The 17,044-nt window shown below is 57.3% G+C and overlaps 7 protein-coding genes across 7 annotated transcripts; 3 read left to right on the forward strand and 4 right to left on the reverse strand.

The window, feature by feature from the left end:
• Window positions 1-372: 372 nt before the first annotated feature.
• On the reverse strand, window positions 373-1,326 carry PAN0_008d3475 (s-adenosyl-L-methionine-dependent methyltransferase; the record flags this gene model as incomplete). Its single annotated transcript, XM_014800976.1, has 1 exon — window positions 373-1,326. The coding sequence occupies one exon, from the start codon at window positions 1,324-1,326 to the stop codon at window positions 373-375; it is 954 nt and encodes a 317-aa protein (XP_014656462.1).
• A 3,618-nt stretch (window positions 1,327-4,944) lies between these two features.
• PAN0_008c3476 (general substrate transporter) lies at window positions 4,945-6,860 on the forward strand (the record flags this gene model as incomplete). The annotated part of the gene is made up of 2 exons (XM_014800977.1): window positions 4,945-5,302; window positions 5,371-6,860. 2 exons carry the CDS (start codon window positions 4,945-4,947, stop codon window positions 6,858-6,860), a joined length of 1,848 nt encoding a protein of 615 aa, XP_014656463.1.
• Window positions 6,861-7,179: 319 nt separating this feature from the next.
• Window positions 7,180-8,103, reverse strand: PAN0_008d3477 (uncharacterized protein; the record flags this gene model as incomplete). The annotated part of the gene is made up of 1 exon (XM_014800978.1): window positions 7,180-8,103. One exon carries the CDS (start codon window positions 8,101-8,103, stop codon window positions 7,180-7,182), a length of 924 nt encoding a protein of 307 aa, XP_014656464.1.
• Window positions 8,104-8,548: 445 nt separating this feature from the next.
• Window positions 8,549-10,219, forward strand: PAN0_008c3478 (uncharacterized protein; the record flags this gene model as incomplete). The annotated part of the gene is made up of 1 exon (XM_014800979.1): window positions 8,549-10,219. One exon carries the CDS (start codon window positions 8,549-8,551, stop codon window positions 10,217-10,219), a length of 1,671 nt encoding a protein of 556 aa, XP_014656465.1.
• A 358-nt stretch (window positions 10,220-10,577) lies between these two features.
• On the reverse strand, window positions 10,578-13,934 carry PAN0_008d3479 (uncharacterized protein; the record flags this gene model as incomplete). The annotated part of the gene is made up of 1 exon (XM_014800980.1): window positions 10,578-13,934. One exon carries the CDS (start codon window positions 13,932-13,934, stop codon window positions 10,578-10,580), a length of 3,357 nt encoding a protein of 1,118 aa, XP_014656466.1.
• A 972-nt stretch (window positions 13,935-14,906) lies between these two features.
• On the reverse strand, window positions 14,907-15,698 carry PAN0_008d3480 (uncharacterized protein; the record flags this gene model as incomplete). Its single annotated transcript, XM_014800981.1, has 1 exon — window positions 14,907-15,698. One exon carries the CDS (start codon window positions 15,696-15,698, stop codon window positions 14,907-14,909), a length of 792 nt encoding a protein of 263 aa, XP_014656467.1.
• A 570-nt stretch (window positions 15,699-16,268) lies between these two features.
• PAN0_008c3481 (uncharacterized protein) lies at window positions 16,269-16,942 on the forward strand (the record flags this gene model as incomplete). The annotated part of the gene is made up of 2 exons (XM_014800982.1): window positions 16,269-16,323; window positions 16,389-16,942. 2 exons carry the CDS (start codon window positions 16,269-16,271, stop codon window positions 16,940-16,942), a joined length of 609 nt encoding a protein of 202 aa, XP_014656468.1.
• Between the last annotated feature and the right edge of the window lie 102 nt (window positions 16,943-17,044).

Consider the following 17,044-nt stretch of genomic DNA (forward strand, 5'->3'; position numbering starts at 1 on the left):
ATGGACCAATGCTGATTCTTGTCGGGGTGCTTAGCATGGCTTGATGCGCAGCGTGGTGCGTGGCGGCAGCGCCACCTCATTTGCCCACCTCATTCGGTGGGGCGTCTCATCATTACCCCCACCTAGCTGGCGTCTGGTGGAGATCTGCAAGTCAGGCAGGATCAATACGTTGCTCGAGCCTCCAGTTACGACATTGAGACGCGATCGTGCTGCCCAGCGAGCAGAGCAAGAAGATGCTTCCATACCGGCGCAGGGGCGGGTTCATCACGGTCTCAAGACGCGTCCACCACTCGATGAGCTGGTGCAAGAGATCCGAGCTTTGGCACATTCAGATTAACCATTGCGCGTGTGGATCGCGCGGTGTGAGAGCATCTAGTTGCGGCGGAAAAGGAAGAGGTCGGTGCGGTAGGGATATTCCCACACGCCCGCTTCCTTGTCGATCCACTTGCGGCCGAGCACCTCGTCCGGGGTAGTATCGAGATAGCTCTTAATGTCCTTTGCGAGCTGGTCCTGCTTTTCCTGTGGCAGTACCGAGATGTACGACTTGGACAGTACACGATCAATAACGCCCTGGATCGTAGTTGGGATGGTGCGGTGGTAGTGCCTCGGCTCGTCTGCGACAAATTCGCTCGCCAGGGTGGGAGCCTTGTACATGGCGTGCCAGTACATGTGCCTGTACTGGGGCGTGTTGTCTTCGTACTTTTCGTACAGATCGCGGATATTTGCCACCCACGGGGCAGCCTCTCTGTCCTCGAGGTTCCAAATGAGCGCCAGGATTCCGTTGGCCCTCAGGGCGTTGGCGACCTGCTTGAGTGCACCGTCCCAATCCTGGCACCAATGCCAGGCCTGTGCCACTACAACCGCATCGTTACCCTTGCCCGCATCAAAGCTCTCGAATCCACCCTCCTCCACCGAGATGCTCGCTTGCGGAGATAGCAGACCTTTGCTCTGCATCTGGTGCTTGAGCGAATCGGCACCCGAGGCGATGGCCGTCTCAAAGTGCGATCGCATGCCCTCGGATGGCTCAATGGCTGTGAGCGATGCGATCCCCGGAGGGGGCGTGCCGTCGGCTGCAGCCGAAGTGGCAGCAGCAAGCAGCATGCGAGTAGCAATACCTGTGCCCGCTCCGAGCTCGACGATGCGAAGAGGCGCCGGCGACGCCGAGTTGGTCGCCTCCGTGATGATCGTCGATATCGCCGCCGGTGGGTACGAAGGACGCGCGCGATCGTACAGCCCCGAACCTCCGGACGAATCGAACCCGTTGCGAGCGATCTTGTGCATGGCCGACCCGCCATTGGCTGCCGAGGCTTGTGCAACGCTCGACATGATGAGACGTGTTCTTGGTAAAGCTGCCGACGTTCTTGCGGCGCTTGGTGTTTGAACTCTTGCAGTGCTTGCAAGTATAGGAGTGATATACCGTGTGGCTCTCGTCGTCATATGCTGTTGTCTGACTGTGCTTCGAGTGAGAAGAAGCGCGTTTATAAACGTGATGCAACCTCTATGCGGCGAAGGAAGCGGTCGGTGCTGTACTTGGCCGGCGTACCAGACCGAGTGCGGTGACTGTTGCAGTCGCTAAGCGTGAGTGCTGGCGTATATCCTGCTATTGCCTGAGACGGAGGGAGCGGCGGAAAGAGAAGCCTAGGATCAGGTGTTGCTTGCGCAGAGTTGGCTGAGTCGGGAGTGTTGGGGCCAACACTCGTTGCGGATGCCCACCTTGACCGTGCTCAGGGTGCAGCGGGCCGTCGGCAGAACAGCGTGGGGGAGAGCCAAAATCACAAAGCCGACCAGGCCCACCCGACGGCTCTTGCGGATTTTGGTTTTCGCGCCGCACACTCATGTACTCATTTCACGACGTAACAGTATTGGAGCGAAAAAAAACTGAAAATAGCCTGTGGCACATGGCAGAGTGACGTATGTCTGAGCCGTCACTGCACGTCCAAGCCTCCACACGCCGTACAGCCACGTTGCGAAGGGTTGTCCGCAGTCGGCTTTTTTCACACGGGCCCTCGAGTCCCACTAAAAGCCACCCAGCGTTCCACCCTTTGCTCTTACTACCCCACCACCATCGTCTCTACACGACACCAAATCGCTCAATCGGGCGTATAGCCATCGCAAACAAACAAGCGACTCGGACTTTTCAAAGAGTACGACCCCCCACGCAACCAACACACCGAAAAGACCGATCGTCAAACACTGCAACCATGCCGTCCGTTCACGTCAACCACCGTATGCACCAGTACACGCTTATCCCGCGCGTGCTCTACTTGCGCAGGTGGGGCATGAAGCGCTGGTCCTTTGCTCTCGGCAGGAGCGGACGCATCTCGGTCGACCCTTAGTCGCGAATACACGAGCGCTTGCCACAGTTCCAGCTCCAGTCAACAACCCGTTTGCAGCTCGGAGTAGGCAGCTTTTTGGCCATGGTCACTATCTTGATCATGATCTCTAGTTGACTCTCTCGCCCACTCACATGATACCCATCGCCTCGTCGAAAACTTCTCGTGTCTGACCATGCAATCCAAGCCGTTCAGATCGTTTGGCTTCTGCTTGACTGTCCTTCATTGCAAGCTGCGTGTATTCTGAGACAAGACCAGAGAGCTCTCGACGTACGAATATGGAGCTTTCCGAGTCAACAATCCTGGTCAAATGGCTAGGTTTCAGGGAGGTGTGTCTCAGCGATCTTGGACGGCGCAGGATATGGTGGTCATCGGCGATGCCATTGTCAAAGGCCCGATCCCGATACGTCCATGTCCGCCCCTCACGCCAGCTTCCCGCGCACCCATGTCTCTGAACCACCCTTCTGCGCTGCTGCTGCGACCCTGGGCCAAGAAGGGCCACGAGTAACACTGGTACCTAGACATCCATGCTCGGGAAACACGGCGGACCCCGCAATTCTCGATCCCTGCTAGGAACGTTCGGTCTGGTCGGCGCTAACGTACCTGCCGACCCCGCGTGGCGACAGGGTTTTGGTCGAGTTACAAAGCCTTCGATCTTGTGAGAGATTGCCGACGTAGTCAAGCCGCGTTCTTCACCGCGAAGGGCCGGTCGGACTTGGTCGCACTCTGTCAAAAAAGTGTCACCGCAAAGATAGCCGCCTCGTGTGGGAAGGAGGTTCGGAAATCTTGTACGGCTGCTTGGATTGCCGCCCCTGTGTGGAGGCGCGTGACCGTGTTGCGCTGCCTAGGATGGAAGGAGGTGACTTGAGCCAAGGGTCATGGCAGTCGCTAGCGTGTGTACCGGCACTCGGCATACTCGGCCAAGAAAGGCGAACGCGGCTACTAGTGTCGAGCGGAGTTCAGCAGCCTTGCCGGTGATTGTGGGGGGCGACAGCGCCTAGGTTGCCGCCTCGAACGAGTTTGCCGGTTGACCACCGCGTACGACCCCTCGTAAGGGCTCGCGTCAACCTCACACACGACATCCCCGGGGTTCACTCCCTTTGCTCGATTAGACGCACTTTGTACAGCACTACCAAAGGTAGGCTTTGAGCAGCCTCGTATACAGATCTGTTGGGGATGGGTCGCACGACGGCGAGCAAAGGCCGGCCAACAGCGCACAATGGCGGAAAATAGCGCGGGAATCGAGGAGATTTTTGTGCGACGCGCTTCCATGCCGCCCAATTTTCCACGTCCGACATGGAAGCGCGCTCTGCCAAGTGCACCGATTTTCCTGCCACTTCCAAGTCCGCCTGCCGTCACTCGCTCAAGGCAGACACACGCCGACGGCTTCGAATGAAACTCCGCCAGTGCTCGATGACGCTCGTGTCGCAGCAACAATCAATGCAAGGCGGATCTCATCTTGCCATCCTCCACCGACTAAGCCGCTCTGGCCGAAGCACTCAGCTCGAGCGGGGACAAGTGCAGTCGAATGCCGTTTGATGTCGTCTTGAAGACGCCAGAAACGGCCACGTTGGGCAAAGACCATCTGTGGTCCTTGGGCGGCGTCTGCTGAATCAGGGCAAGCGAGCTCGCCTGGTGAGGTCCAAGCCAGCTGCTGAACCCTCGCACACGCCCGCAGCCCTTCATCTCGCTGGACTCGCGGCAAACACCTTGCAACCGCCGAAGAGCCGCAGATGAAGGCTGGCGTGAGTACTGCACAAACATGCGGGCGTTCTAAAGCCGTTCGTAAATTGAGATCGTGTGTGCCGCCGTGTGGGAGATCGACCTCAAGCGCTGAGCTGCAGCTGCAGATGTGATGCAGAACACAGCGCATGCACCGCATGGATCATAGCCGCAGAGATCTCCGTAACTCATCCACGCCTGCCTTATTTTCCGCGAGCGAGGGGGGCAAACCGCCAGCAGCCCAAGCACCCCCCGCGCGTACGAAAGGATATTTCGTCTAGCCGAGCATCGCTAAGAGCGACCTCGGTCTCGCGGCTCACTCACAGGCGCACTGCGGCCCTTTCATCGTGTCTCTCGGCTCAGCGCCCGCTTGGTTTGCCAATGACCGGTCCTCGAGATTCCCGAACCGCAACTCACTCTGAGGCGCGCACCGCCAAAAGCGCCAACCATATGACAGTCTCACGAGGCGCTTGTCTTTGCACCCTATGAAGCGCTTGCCATGCTCAAACTTCATTCCAACCAAGCCACACATCAATGCCAGCATCACCATCATATCGACGCAGAGAAATTGGATTCATCACAACAAGATTGCAGCGAGGCGTGTGAGGTTGGTGAAATGGGCCGCCGCCTTTCAAAGCGGTTCGAGCAGGGCCAGCTCGGGTCGGTCACTTGCTTCCATGCGGGCTTCGGAGATCTTCACGTTGTTCCACTCTACCTTTTGACTCACAACCCCGCTCGCTGTCAAGACACAGGTGCACGACCGGCTGACTCCCGGTTCGCTCCAACCTCGCTCGACCATCCGTTTCGGCTTTCTCTTACCCACGCCCCTGCACCCCGGACTGCACCCCACCGGTGGCTCGCATCGAGCCCCGCGTCTCTGCCGCCCCGCATGGCCGACCTAATGAAACTGACGACATCCTCAGCCTCTGCAAAGTCACCCAGCGGCCGCTCCATCCTGCAAAGTATATATCCCCCGCATCCCTCTCACATCCCCACATTGTCCTGGTCCACCACCTGTCCGCACCAACTTCCTCGAACGCCCACAATGCAGGAGTCTCCTTCCAACTCGTCCCACGAGGACGTTTACAAGTCCGAGAAGAATGACCTCAAGATCGTCCATGCCGGCGAGGTCGACATCAACCAGGTCCAGGGCTTCGATGCTCCCGCGCCGTCAAAGATGACTCGCCGCGCACAGGTTCTTGCCCTTGCCATCTGCACTGGTGGTTTCCTTTTCGGCTACGACATTGGTAAGTGCACTGCGACGACGCTTTTTACCAGCGAAGGCATTCGACTGACGAGTAAACATGCATTGCAGGTGTGATCTCTGGATGCTTCATCATGAAGCCCTTCGTTCTGGCCTTTGGTGACCCGTCCGACTGCGGTCCCGACGGCTGTGCGCTTCCGGACTCGCGAACGTCGCTCATCAACTCGTCTCTCTCGATCGGTACCTTTGTCGGTGCGCTACTCCAGGCGCCCGTTTCGGACTTCTTTGGCCGCAAGCCGTCGATGATCACCTGGGCGTCCGCATTCATGGTGGGCGCCATCATCCAGACCTCGACCATCTCGTCGTGGGTGCAGTTTTGCGTGGGCAGAGCCTTTGCCGGTCTCGGAGTTGGAGCACTTTCCGGTCTATGCCCGCTCTACCTTGGCGAAACGGCGCCCAAGCACATCCGCGGTGCCATGGTGACTGGGTACCAGCTGCTCATCATCTTTGGCATCTTCATCTCGTACGGAATCAGCTGGGCCACCCAGAACTTCAAGACGTCCGATGCGGCCTGGAAGATCCCCGTGGGTCTGCAGCTGCTGTGGGGCATCGTCATGCTCTCTCTCATGTTCTTCCTGCCCGAATCGCCTCGTTACTGCCTCAAGAACGGCGAGGTGGTGCGTGCACGCAAGATCATGGCCTCGATGCGCGATGTCGAGCTCCAGGACGTCAATGGCGAGATGCGCGGCGACAAGTGGATGGAGGCCGAACTGCTCGAGATGAAGCAGGGCATCGACGAGGAGAACCGCATCTTTGCCGGTCACAGCTACCTCGGCTCCTACCTCGTCTGCTTCTCCTCCAAGAACCAGATGTGGAAGCGTACCGTCAACGGCATGATGCTCCAGACGCTCCAGCAGCTCAACGGTCAGAACTTCTACTACTACTACCTTCCGCTGCTCAGCTCCACCCTCGCCCTGCCTCTCGACCCCTTCCAGATCCAGTTCATCCTCGGCTCCGCATCGCTCCTCGCCACCGTTCCCGCTTTGATCGCCATCGAGAAGCTCGGACGTAGGCCTCTGCTTCTCATCGGTGCCTCTTGCGAGGCTGCCTGTGCGTTTATCGTCGCCTTTGTTGGTCACTACAAGACCGCACCCAAGGATACGCCTGCCGACATGATCACCGCCTCGCAACACCAGGCCGGCGCCGTGTTCATCTCGTTCGCCATCATCCACCTCATCTTCTACAGCTGCTGCTTCGGCCCCGGCCCCTGGCTCTACCTCTCCGAGTCCTTCAACGCGCCCACCAGGGCCAAGGCCATCTCGCTCGGAAGCGCAAGTAACTGGCTCTGGAACTTCCTCCTCAGCTACTTCTCCAACAAGATCGCCACCCAGTACGGTCCGTTCATCATGCTCATCTTTGGCTCGATCCTCGTGTTCGCGTGGTTCTACGTCTACTTTATGATCCCCGAGACAAAGGGTCTGGCCCTCGAGGATGTCGAGTACCTCTACTCGCAGAACATCGCACCTTGGAAGACGCCAAGGTGGATCAAGGAGCATGGCCTCAACAAGTCCATCGAGGACCGCGCTACCGTCAAGGTGTAACATTCCCTTCCCGCCTGATCATTAATGTACATTACGTCATCACCCTATGAAATTGCCTTGCCGATACCACTTGCGGACTTCCTCCGTTGATGCCAAACACATGACCACTCATTGACTGCCATAGCAACGGCGCCGGTGGCAGTTCCTTGCTGATGTAGCGTGTCGTTCGAGACCTGTTCGAGTCGACTACGAGTCCTAAGACATGTTTGAGTCATACACGAGTCCAGCACGCATCGACGTCGGATGATTCAGAATTCATTGGTGATGCTAGGCTACAATTGAAATGATCTCGGGTACGGACCACGCCGCCATGGTCAAACTACAGCAGGGGGTCATTCCACCTGCCTGGAAGACTCATCGCTTCCCATACATCTTGCGCCAGCCTATCATGCAGCCGAGCTACTTGGCTATCACTTGCGCCTGGTTGCATCGCGTGATACCGATCGACCATCCTTCGCATGGCCGCAACGACGGCTTGGGTGATATTGTCGCTGCTCTGAGGCCAAGCAATGAGATCGGAAGGAGAGCGGTGTGAAGACCTAGTTCGAGGACCTGCCATCAAAGGGATGTGAGAATTGCTGCGGACTGGCTGCAAGGGATCGTACGGTAGGGGCTGCTCTGCTGGCATAGGTGGATAGGTCTTGCAGCGATCCCAGCGTCCTCCTAGCTGTCCAGTTGGACCGTAAACGATGCGTTCTGCCTCTTCTCTCGACATGGCTCCGCTTCGAGTAAGGTCGGAGATCTTGCTGACCGAGCGACGATCCAGTATCCACTTGAGGGTGCAACGTACGCCTCTGTCCGAACAATTCTTGCACTTCTCGTAGGTGCTGTTGGCCTTGGGCTTTACGCACGGAATGTTCCTCGTCATGCAGTCCTCGCATGCCACGTCAGGCCAGTGGCGCTCGAGCAGAAATTGACGAAGCATCTGTTGGGCGATCGGAATCAAGCGTCGGTGTCGAGGCTCAATGCGGTCGATGGAGTCTTCGGGCGCGCGTGCTTGTCCCGGCGACTGTCTCTGACGTTGATGCGGTCGATCAGGGCTGGATGGCGATTCATCTTGCTCTCGAGGCCTTCCTCTCGCTTCCTGAGGCTGAGCGCGTTCGGTCGACCTTTCGTCCTGTCGCTGCTCGGACGAAGCCATGCCGAGTTCCTCTCGTTGCTGCTCTTGATCGTCGGGCCCACGTTGGATGATGAAGCGGCCATCCGCACCCCAGCTCAAGTAGTTTGCCGGGCTTTCGTCCATGTTGCTTGCAGGGCCGAGGACGGGAGAGATGGTGGTAGTCGCTTAGGAAGAGCGCATGATTGACTAGATGCGGGAACAAGCGGCAATGCAAAGGCCCGCACCGAGGCTGCAGCCGCTTCGAGTTCGAGCCGGAAGTGCGGCTGCTGCATGTCTGTGATGCACCAACTTAATTTCGTCTTCAGTCGAGATCTGGGGTTTCCTACGGACTGTGATAGTACTGCATAACCCACGTCTTGATGAGGTCGATGACACATGCGCCGCAATCGCGCGGAAAGTCATATTTTCGGCTTTGCTTTACTCTTTGCCATCGTCGAGCGTTCCCTTACGAAGCCGTCCCCACGCGGAGCTGCGCGCGGATCGGATTGCACAAGACAACTTCGGCTTGTTCGCAGAGCCAATCACCGGTAGCGTGCGGAACGGAGTCGGATGTCCGCACGCCTCGCGGATGGATTTAGTGCGCTTCCGCATCACCAGATCGTCACTCGATTCCCCTCCTGCCAGACATATAAGGAGCCTCTTGCCGCCCGCCCCGCCCTCTCACACCTATCCACCACTGGCCTCTAGAGGACATCCGCCTGTCCCTTTTTCTCCTCCGACCTCGACCTCTCCCTCCATCACCATGACGTATCGTCGCACCGTGACCACTCCCGGTGCTCCCCTGGTACAGACCTTCGTAAACAACGTCTACGTCCAGTCGGAGACCAACGTCCTCTTCGATTCGCATCACGACGTTGCTGATGATGCTCAACGCGACCTAGAGCTGCAGGCATCCATGCTTCGTGGCTTCCAGTCCATCAGACGAGTGGAAACGATGGTGCATGGCAAGCGCGTAAGCGCCAAGGTCTCTTTCGAGATTCCCCGATCCCAGCTGCACGACTCCCTCCTTCAGTGTACCAGGCTACCGGGCTTCTGCGGCATCCAATTCGAACCCGACTTCAAGGCGGAGGAGATCCAGAAACTCATTGATGCCCTCGCTAGCCATCACCAGCCTACAGCTTCGACTTCGCCGGCTCAACAGCCTCACCTTGCAAGCACGGGCCCCGATACACCTTCACGTACTCAAGACGACCACACGTCCACTTCGTCTCCTGCTCGACCTGACTTTGGAACGGCGTCGTCTCCTGTCCGTCGCACCTCTATGTCAGCTTCCTCGCCTGCTCGGAACGACTTTGGACTGACAACCTCGCCCACTCGACCTGACTTGGGTGCAGCCTCTTCCCCTGCCCATCCCGTCACTGGTCCCAGCTCCTCGCCTGCTCGACACGACTACGCCTCAGCTACGTCTCCTACTCGACACGAGCATGTCTCATTCTCGTCTCCTATTCGACATGACTTTGGCCCAGTCTCCCCCTCGGCCCCTCGCGCCGCAGGCCCGGCCTCCTCACCTGCACTGGACGACTTCTTTGGACTGGCCTCCTCGTCTACTCGACCCAACTTTGGCGTAGCCTCGTCCCCTGCTCAACATGCTCCCGATCCGATCTCCTCGCCTCCTCGTGCTCCGGACGTAGCTGCGACGAGAAACGACGAGATCCTCCTTCACCTCTCGCCAGCGGAGCGCTCGACGGCCTCTTTCTTCCAGCAACTGCAGCAGGCTACGGCCCCGGCCCCCACTAGCGGTCGCCCTCAGATCGGCAGCGCGGCGGTCGGATCCTTCAATGGTTATGCTGGAGTGCGTGTCGATGTAGAGCCTAGACTCTGGCACTTCCTGGACGTCGGCCATTCCATGAACATCCAAATCCCCCTCGCCTTTGACTGCGTTCCCCTCCATCGGCTTCAGGGGCTTCCGGACGACGAGCTTGTCAACGTTATCGGCGTGGTCACGGATGTCAAGCCTCTCGCCAAGCCTAGGGAAAAGCCTTACTGGGCTCTCAAGATTGTTGGTGACTCGCAAGGCAGTAGCGTCACGACTGTCCGAGTCTTCCCTTACAAAGAGGCGCCCTTCCAGCTGGGTTCTCCCATCCAAGTCAAGCGGAACGATGTCGTTATCGTACTGGCTGCTTCGCTCTACCATCGAGGTCTCTCTGTGTTCGACTGCAGCTCCATCTTCCTGTCGTCCAGCGCATCTGTGCACAACGCTCTCGAGCTCCTCACTCGCGTGAACTGCTCTACCAATTAGATCCTCCTCAACGTCCTCCGCCGTACTGGATTTTGTACGTCAAATGCATCTCCTGTCGCCGATTCCCGTCTCATCTGTAGATATCACCAGCTGTTCAATTGATTCTCGACTCCTACAGGCCTCGAGCTCGACTCGGACTCCACTCGAGCTGCACTCGAGCTGGAATGCATCCAATGTCGGAAAGCGGTGAATGTGAGAGGGATGCGAAGATCATGTGGTCCTCTAGATCAGCTTGTGCACTGTAGTGGATGCTCATGCTGAACAGACGTAGTACATTGACGATGCGTAATTGGTGTGCGATTGACTAACATTGAAAGCGTGAGGAGACGAACACTTTCTCGGCTGGGAGAATTGCGTGTCATTTCCGCCTCTTCGAGACACGTCCTGCAGATCCGCTCGCAGATCCGCTCGCAGGTCCACTCGCAGATCCGCTCGCAGGTCCACTCGCAGCGCTACCCCCTGCCCGAGCCTTCTCCTCCTCCTTCTTCCGCTTGTAGTGTTCTTTCGCCCTGGCGTTGGCCTTGGCCCGGAATTCAGCGAGCTGCTCCGCATCTTTCTGAGCAAGCTGAGCTTGGTACCTTTCGCGGCTTTGCTTCTTCCTGACGGAGGGAGGAACCTGCTTCGAGATGCGTGCGATTCGACCGGGTTCTTCGACACCAACCTGCGCTCTTCTTCTCAGAACATCCCTCTTGAACGAGACATAGACTTGACCTGTGGCAGACGTCCCATGCGACCTCTCCAGGACGACACCGTTGACGGTTTCGGTCTCGGCGTTCTGGAATGGAGCCAAGTTGTCCAAGACTGTGGAGTCATCGACCTCTTCCACGAAAGATCCATCGCCGTACCGCAGGATCGGCAGCTTGTGATCGTTGATGAGATGACGTAGGAAACATTGCGCAGCAACCTTACCCACTCCCACCCAGGACTCTGAACAACCGAAGGTCGGGCAGATGATCCTTTCGTTTTCCGGCGTGGCAGGTAGACGCAAAGAAGCACGGAACACCCTGGTACCATCGACCTCAACCACTTTTGCAACAAAGAAATGCTTCGCTATGTGGACGGAGCACTTGTTGATGTGATCGAAGACGGGAAGCTTGCCCCCTCCTCGCTCCGGCTGGGATCCTTTCAGATCGGCCCGGTGTACGACACTTGTGGGTGCCATGTGAGCGTTTTTCTCCGATCGATGCCAGTCCTCGTCGAGACACGACTCGATTGGACAAAGAAAATGGGTAGCAGCGATCCAAATACCCTTCTTTGGTGTGCTGACCGTGCCGATGTGATTGAACGCGAGTGAACCGCATCCTTTGAGATACTCCATAAGGCAGCGCTGGACGTGGTCGCAGTCCGTCAGCGCAAATTGCTCGCTGCAAACGAAGCAGCAAAAATGAGATGTCAGGCGAGCAAGGCATGCATTGAAGAGCTCAAAGAGCCTTTCTGCCTTCGTATGCTCCAAGTCCGGACGGCCTTCCTCGTGCATTGAAGAGCGGCAAGAAGGGCAAAGCATCGGCCCTCCTCCTTCCAGCCAGCTAATGATCGACTTGGTCCCGCCTTGTCCGACAGATGAGCTCTCGAAAGGATGAGCGGTCTGCCATGACTCGGAAGCAAAACCATCGTCCGTGAGAGATAGAAGATAGCGCAAAGAGTCCTTCAACGGAAGGCCAATACCGCTGTTGATTCGTTGGAAGACGTCCATCACCTCTTCGGCTGCTGCAGCTGGGAAGCCTGATCCCGTTGTCTGTGTGTGCTGTTGCATAGCCTCTTGAAATGCGGTCAACGCCAGAATAGCCTGATTCAGGTGATCAGAGGAGATGGAGCTCGGTTCAGGAAGACGTGAGATCGCGCCATTTGCGTCCAGTGCATTCTGAAGTCCTGGAGGAACTGTGGTCGTCGAACGAGAAGTCACCGTGGGAGTGATTGTCGGCACGTAGTCTTTTCGCCACAGAGATCGGTCCGGACCGAAATGACCCATGCGTTCGGAAATCTGCCAGCCGGGAACCTTCCCAGAGGCGACCACCTTGAACGCGTATGACCGGCGGAAGACTCTGGACGTGACCGGCTGCGAAAGATTGAGCTCCTCCGAAAGCACCATCAAGGCGCGATTCACATGTCTCGTGTCCAGAGGGCGATGGAATTCACCTGCAGCCGTCTTGTCCGAGGCGTGTAGACATCGATATGAGTGACTGACTTCGCTCGCAGGCTTGAGCTGCTTTACCCGCCCGTGGACAAAAACGGGGCAGTCCTGCTCCTGACGCGCAACTTTGAACTCGTGGAAGCTGTTCGAAGCTGCCTCCAGCAGTCTTTTCCCGTAGTTCGGATCGTTGAAGACCTTTCGCATATCCGGCAATAGGCCTTGGGCGAACGCGAGAGCCGCAAATGCGAATGCGATGTCTTGCTCCGCTTTTCCCGGCTGCGACACGAAGGTATTAGCGTGGAAAAATTTGTCGGCCTGTCTCCCGGCGTGTTTCGAGGAATTGGAGTCAACGTTGACAATAAAGAGAGGCTCGCTCGTCGCATTGTCGTCGTATCCACAGAACTTGAAAGAAAGCATAGACCATCGCAGGTATCGGCCAACCTCTCCTGGTTCGCGTTGCATGTCGACCCAGGATGTGATGCGACCGCCGCACTGATCGAGCAGGAGGACCATAGTGTGGAGCGACAAAAGATTCGCCACCGATCGAGCGCCTGTGCTTGAAACGTCTGTGCCAAGCACGTTCCAGACAGCTGCGCTCAAGGCAGCAACGGTGTCATCCGTAATCCAAAACTTCTTCAGCTGACCAGTAGGGTAGTAACCCTCGCGGCCAAGATGCTCGATGATTCGAACTACATTCGAACGTGTCTCCTCGTTGATCTTGATACCGAGAATCATCAGGTGACGAACAATGTCGTTGAACCTGCACTTGATCGTACCGATTGCCAGCGGTGTCGAGCCAGCGATAGGTCGTGGAAGCTTTCGTGCCATCTGAAGATCGGCTGCAGCAAGGACAGGGGCGGAGCCGGATCCTTCTCCGTCGATCGAAGCCATGTCCATATCATCGAGCTCTTCATTGTCGAAGTTTGATCTCATTGACTCCATCTGCGCCGAGGAGAGGCTTAGATCGGCCGAGAGCTGAGGAAGACGTCCGATCGGTCGGATAGAGTCTGGCGTATTCTGCACACCAACACTGACGTCGGCAAGCCTGCTGGAACCGGCGGTGCTGCTACGATGTCCAGGGTAGGAGGCGCGGACGTTTGTGTGGGCAACGTGGTCCTCATCCACTCTTCCTCTTCCAGACAATGCGTAGATATGGAGATAGACGATCCAAACGTGAGGATCTCGGATGGCCTCAGGCATCGAGCCCGCCTCGAGCTCGAGTCGAAGCTCTTTCTGGATGCTCTCGAAGGACTTCTTGGCTGTAGCGCCCGCTTGGCCCCGCGACTCCTGCCTCTGGAGCTCGCGTTCTGCGAGAAAGTCGATGAAGTGCCGAAAAGCCGCTTCCGAACGCCGCAGAATCGCTGTGCAGTAGTCAGGCAGGTCATGCTGAGCGACAGCGGACTCCATTGCAGCAAGGTCAACGCCATGAGACGACATGAAGGATCTCACATCATCGCGGGCATTGCCTGAAGATGCGCTCGCTTCTCCCGCCGCATCCCTTAACAGCGACCTCGCTCGCTGCAGCTCAGAAGAGCCTTCCCCTTGAGTCACCCTGCGTTGCGGACGCCTGTTTGTACGTGCCATATCGAATAAGTATGAGCGCTGTAAGGATGAAGACTAGAACTGGGGGCACCCTCAAGCTGAGCACGATCCTTTATATCCCTCCGTCTCCTCTTGGCCCTGCGGTCTCTTTCCCTCTCTCGTGAGCCATTTCGGCGCCTGCCCGCATCGGCTTTCCCGACCCAGGGTTCCTCGCGTGTAATCAGTCAGGTCTGAGTGATGCAAGAGAAGTTCCGCAAGCCAGTGCATCTCTGCGTCGGCCCACGGCATTCAGTGATCTCGCCCACGATCCGAAGCTTAGCCATCTGACAATAAGCCACGCAGAATCCTTTGTGTTGGCACACTCCCTTCCGGGATCACATGACTAATCGCCTGAGGGTCTAGCGGCTGCGGTTCTCAACATTCGGCTGGTTCCCGACCTCAGCATTCGCTACCTTCGGCCACCCGAGGACGCAAAATCGTGACAGATCAGGCGGTATGGGACTGTTCTGTGTTCCTTGATGCTCGAAACCTAGTGCAAACATGCTCGAGCCGTATTCGAGTCATGCTGGACTCGTGCTGGACTCGTGCTCGAGTCGTGCTCGAGCGGTATTCGTACAGCACTCGGGACGTGGTCGAAGCGTGCTCGAACCATGCCCAAAATGCTTTCAAGCCGTCTTTGCTCCGAGATTCCTTCCCGCGGACGCGTGCTGCGAGTCCGAACAAGCTCGGAGTCAGCTCCGATGCTGGCATGTCATCCAGCTTCGGTGCAAAAAAAGCCTCAACGAATCGGTTCTGACCCGCTATAGGCTGGAACCGCTGGGAAAAGGAAATGCACCGTGCGTCGAGGGAATCTCAGGTTCCAATGATACAGTTTCAAATCCAGTCGTAGCTGATCAGACTAGCTGAAAGAGGGCTGACTGATTGCTTCGTTCGAGAGCCTCATCGAAATGTACCTTGAGCTTGCGCAAACAGGGTCCCAGCAAAGGCGAGAGTGTGACCGCTTCTCTTCCTCCCTCATTCCGCTGCAGCCACAGCGCATGCGCTCTCTCGGTCCTTAGCAATGAGAATCGACGTCTTGTCAAAAGCAGACAGACTGCCATTGTAGACCGAAGCCTGGAGCACGATACTAACGTCGTCCGCCTCAAGCGCCTGCAGCGACGCCTGGAGCTCCACATTGGCCTCGCGGCGCAGGAAGACTCGTAGAGTACGTGTGTGACCGGGCGAGTCGGTAATGGCGACCGGCCAGAACGGGCAATTCATCGGCTGAATCAGGCCTTCCACTGAGGCGACCGTGGCTAAGACGTTGACAGACTCGTTGTTGCCGTAGTCGTCGATCTCGTCAAGCGGCGTGAATTGCAGGCGTGAAGATAGCGGAATCTGTTCAGGGCCCTCGCGACTGACTTGCCACATCTCCGCTTGCACATTCCAAGCACCAGCCCGCTCTCGTCGACGCAGCAGATAGGCGTAACGGCTGGGCGGCGGTGGATCACGCTGCACTGAAGCTTCTGCTAGCGTGTCGGATGCAGGCGGCACCTCTGTGGAAGGACGTTGTCCGCTCGCAGGGACGACAGGCGATGCGGATTGCTTCCTTGTTTCGTACGTGGGAGTCGGGTTTCCCAAAAGATCAACCGCAGCTGCAGACGAGTCAGATCGCTTCCTTCTTCCAAACGTGGGGGTCGGATCTGCCATGTGAACATTGGCAGGGTGTCCGTCGATGGTGTCGACATCCGTGTCGTCGCGCGATGCCGGCTTAGTCCACACAGGTGGCGAGAAGGGAGGCGACTTAAATCGTTTCTGGGCCCACATTGTGAAAATGTGGGTCTCCCCTGAGTCGATACGAGGCGGTGGTGGAGAAGAGACCATGTGCCGGGTATTCCACCGACTATATGTACTTGGAGTTCATGTTGCTTTCCGCACTCTGCTCACAGTTGACGTGCGGGGTTGCTCAAGTGCGGGATCTCCTTTCCAAGCTCCGCAGCGGTACCTTGGATAAGCACGTGCGGGGGCTGAGTTTATCCCGAAGGCCTGGAATCTGCTCCGCTTGCCCACGGAGTCGAGACCCATGTTTAAGCTCCAGCGATCGATGTATGTCCTCTACCATGCTACTGTATGAACGTTAAGATCCGCACGCCGCAGCAGCGCTCGTCACGCAACACCTTGACTGCTCAGCCCGCACTTTGTATCCGCACCCCAGAGCTCAGTATATAAGAATTGCCCGTTCATCACCTCGATCGTCTCCGAGCAACCATCTCACAAGCGCAAGTTCAGCCTGAGTCCCTTGTCGATCCATCTCTCCCCGCACATACGAGTTTGCAGTATCGCCTCACTCACTTGATCCAGTGGTATCCAGCGCCGTAAGAGGAGCCAGATATAGACATGCGTGTCTTCACGAAGAGGGACATTCGTAGCGATGCTAGGCGTAGAATCATTGGTATGTACGGCGCAGCTCTTCATGTGTTTGAGTCTTGAGGCTGATTCCTTTCTCCATTGACGTAGCCGCCTCGCCCGCCCCGTCAGTGGCTGTTAGCAGTCAAGGCACAGCCAATAATGTGAGCACCAATCGCCCAGCTCGTCCAGCTCGGTCTTCTGCCGGCTACACAAGGGTTCCGGCACGGTCAATCAAGCGTCGAAGGCTTGCGACGCCTCCTCCTCCGCAGCGAATCGAAGCTCGAAAACCACCACAGCTCCACACCAACGTCCGACGCATCATTCTAGAGCGCCACTGGGTCGACTGTAGCGCCTGCCGAGAGGCAGGACGCGAGTGTGTTCCTCCTCAGGCCGACTCGATGCAACGAAAGTGCTGGCGATGCCGCGCAAAGACCAAGATCTTTTGCGACGGGTGCTTCTGGATGGACTACCACAGCGTCAGAAAGTTCAAGCAGCTTCTCGACGCCGGTCTTGACATCGAAGAGGTCGATCAGCGTGTGTGGGGAGCGTTCCCTGGTGTCCTGGGCGGTCCGTTTGACAAGTGCAAGACGTACAGCTTCGCTGCTGAATCCACTTCGAACGACCATGAATTTGTATTCAACCCTGCTCTGCACACTCTCTAGCGCTCGAACGGCTGTGCTACCCTCGCCACAGCTCAACTGCTTTGAGCGATCCGAGCATCGACCCTTGAGACAGCACATCGCTGGCAATGATGCAGTCGAAAA

The sequence above is a fragment of the Moesziomyces antarcticus genome (assembly GCF_000747765.1).
Source record: "Moesziomyces antarcticus DNA, scaffold: scaffold_v10008, strain JCM 10317, whole genome shotgun sequence".
NCBI classification, from domain to species: Eukaryota; Fungi; Basidiomycota; class Ustilaginomycetes; order Ustilaginales; family Ustilaginaceae; genus Moesziomyces; species Moesziomyces antarcticus.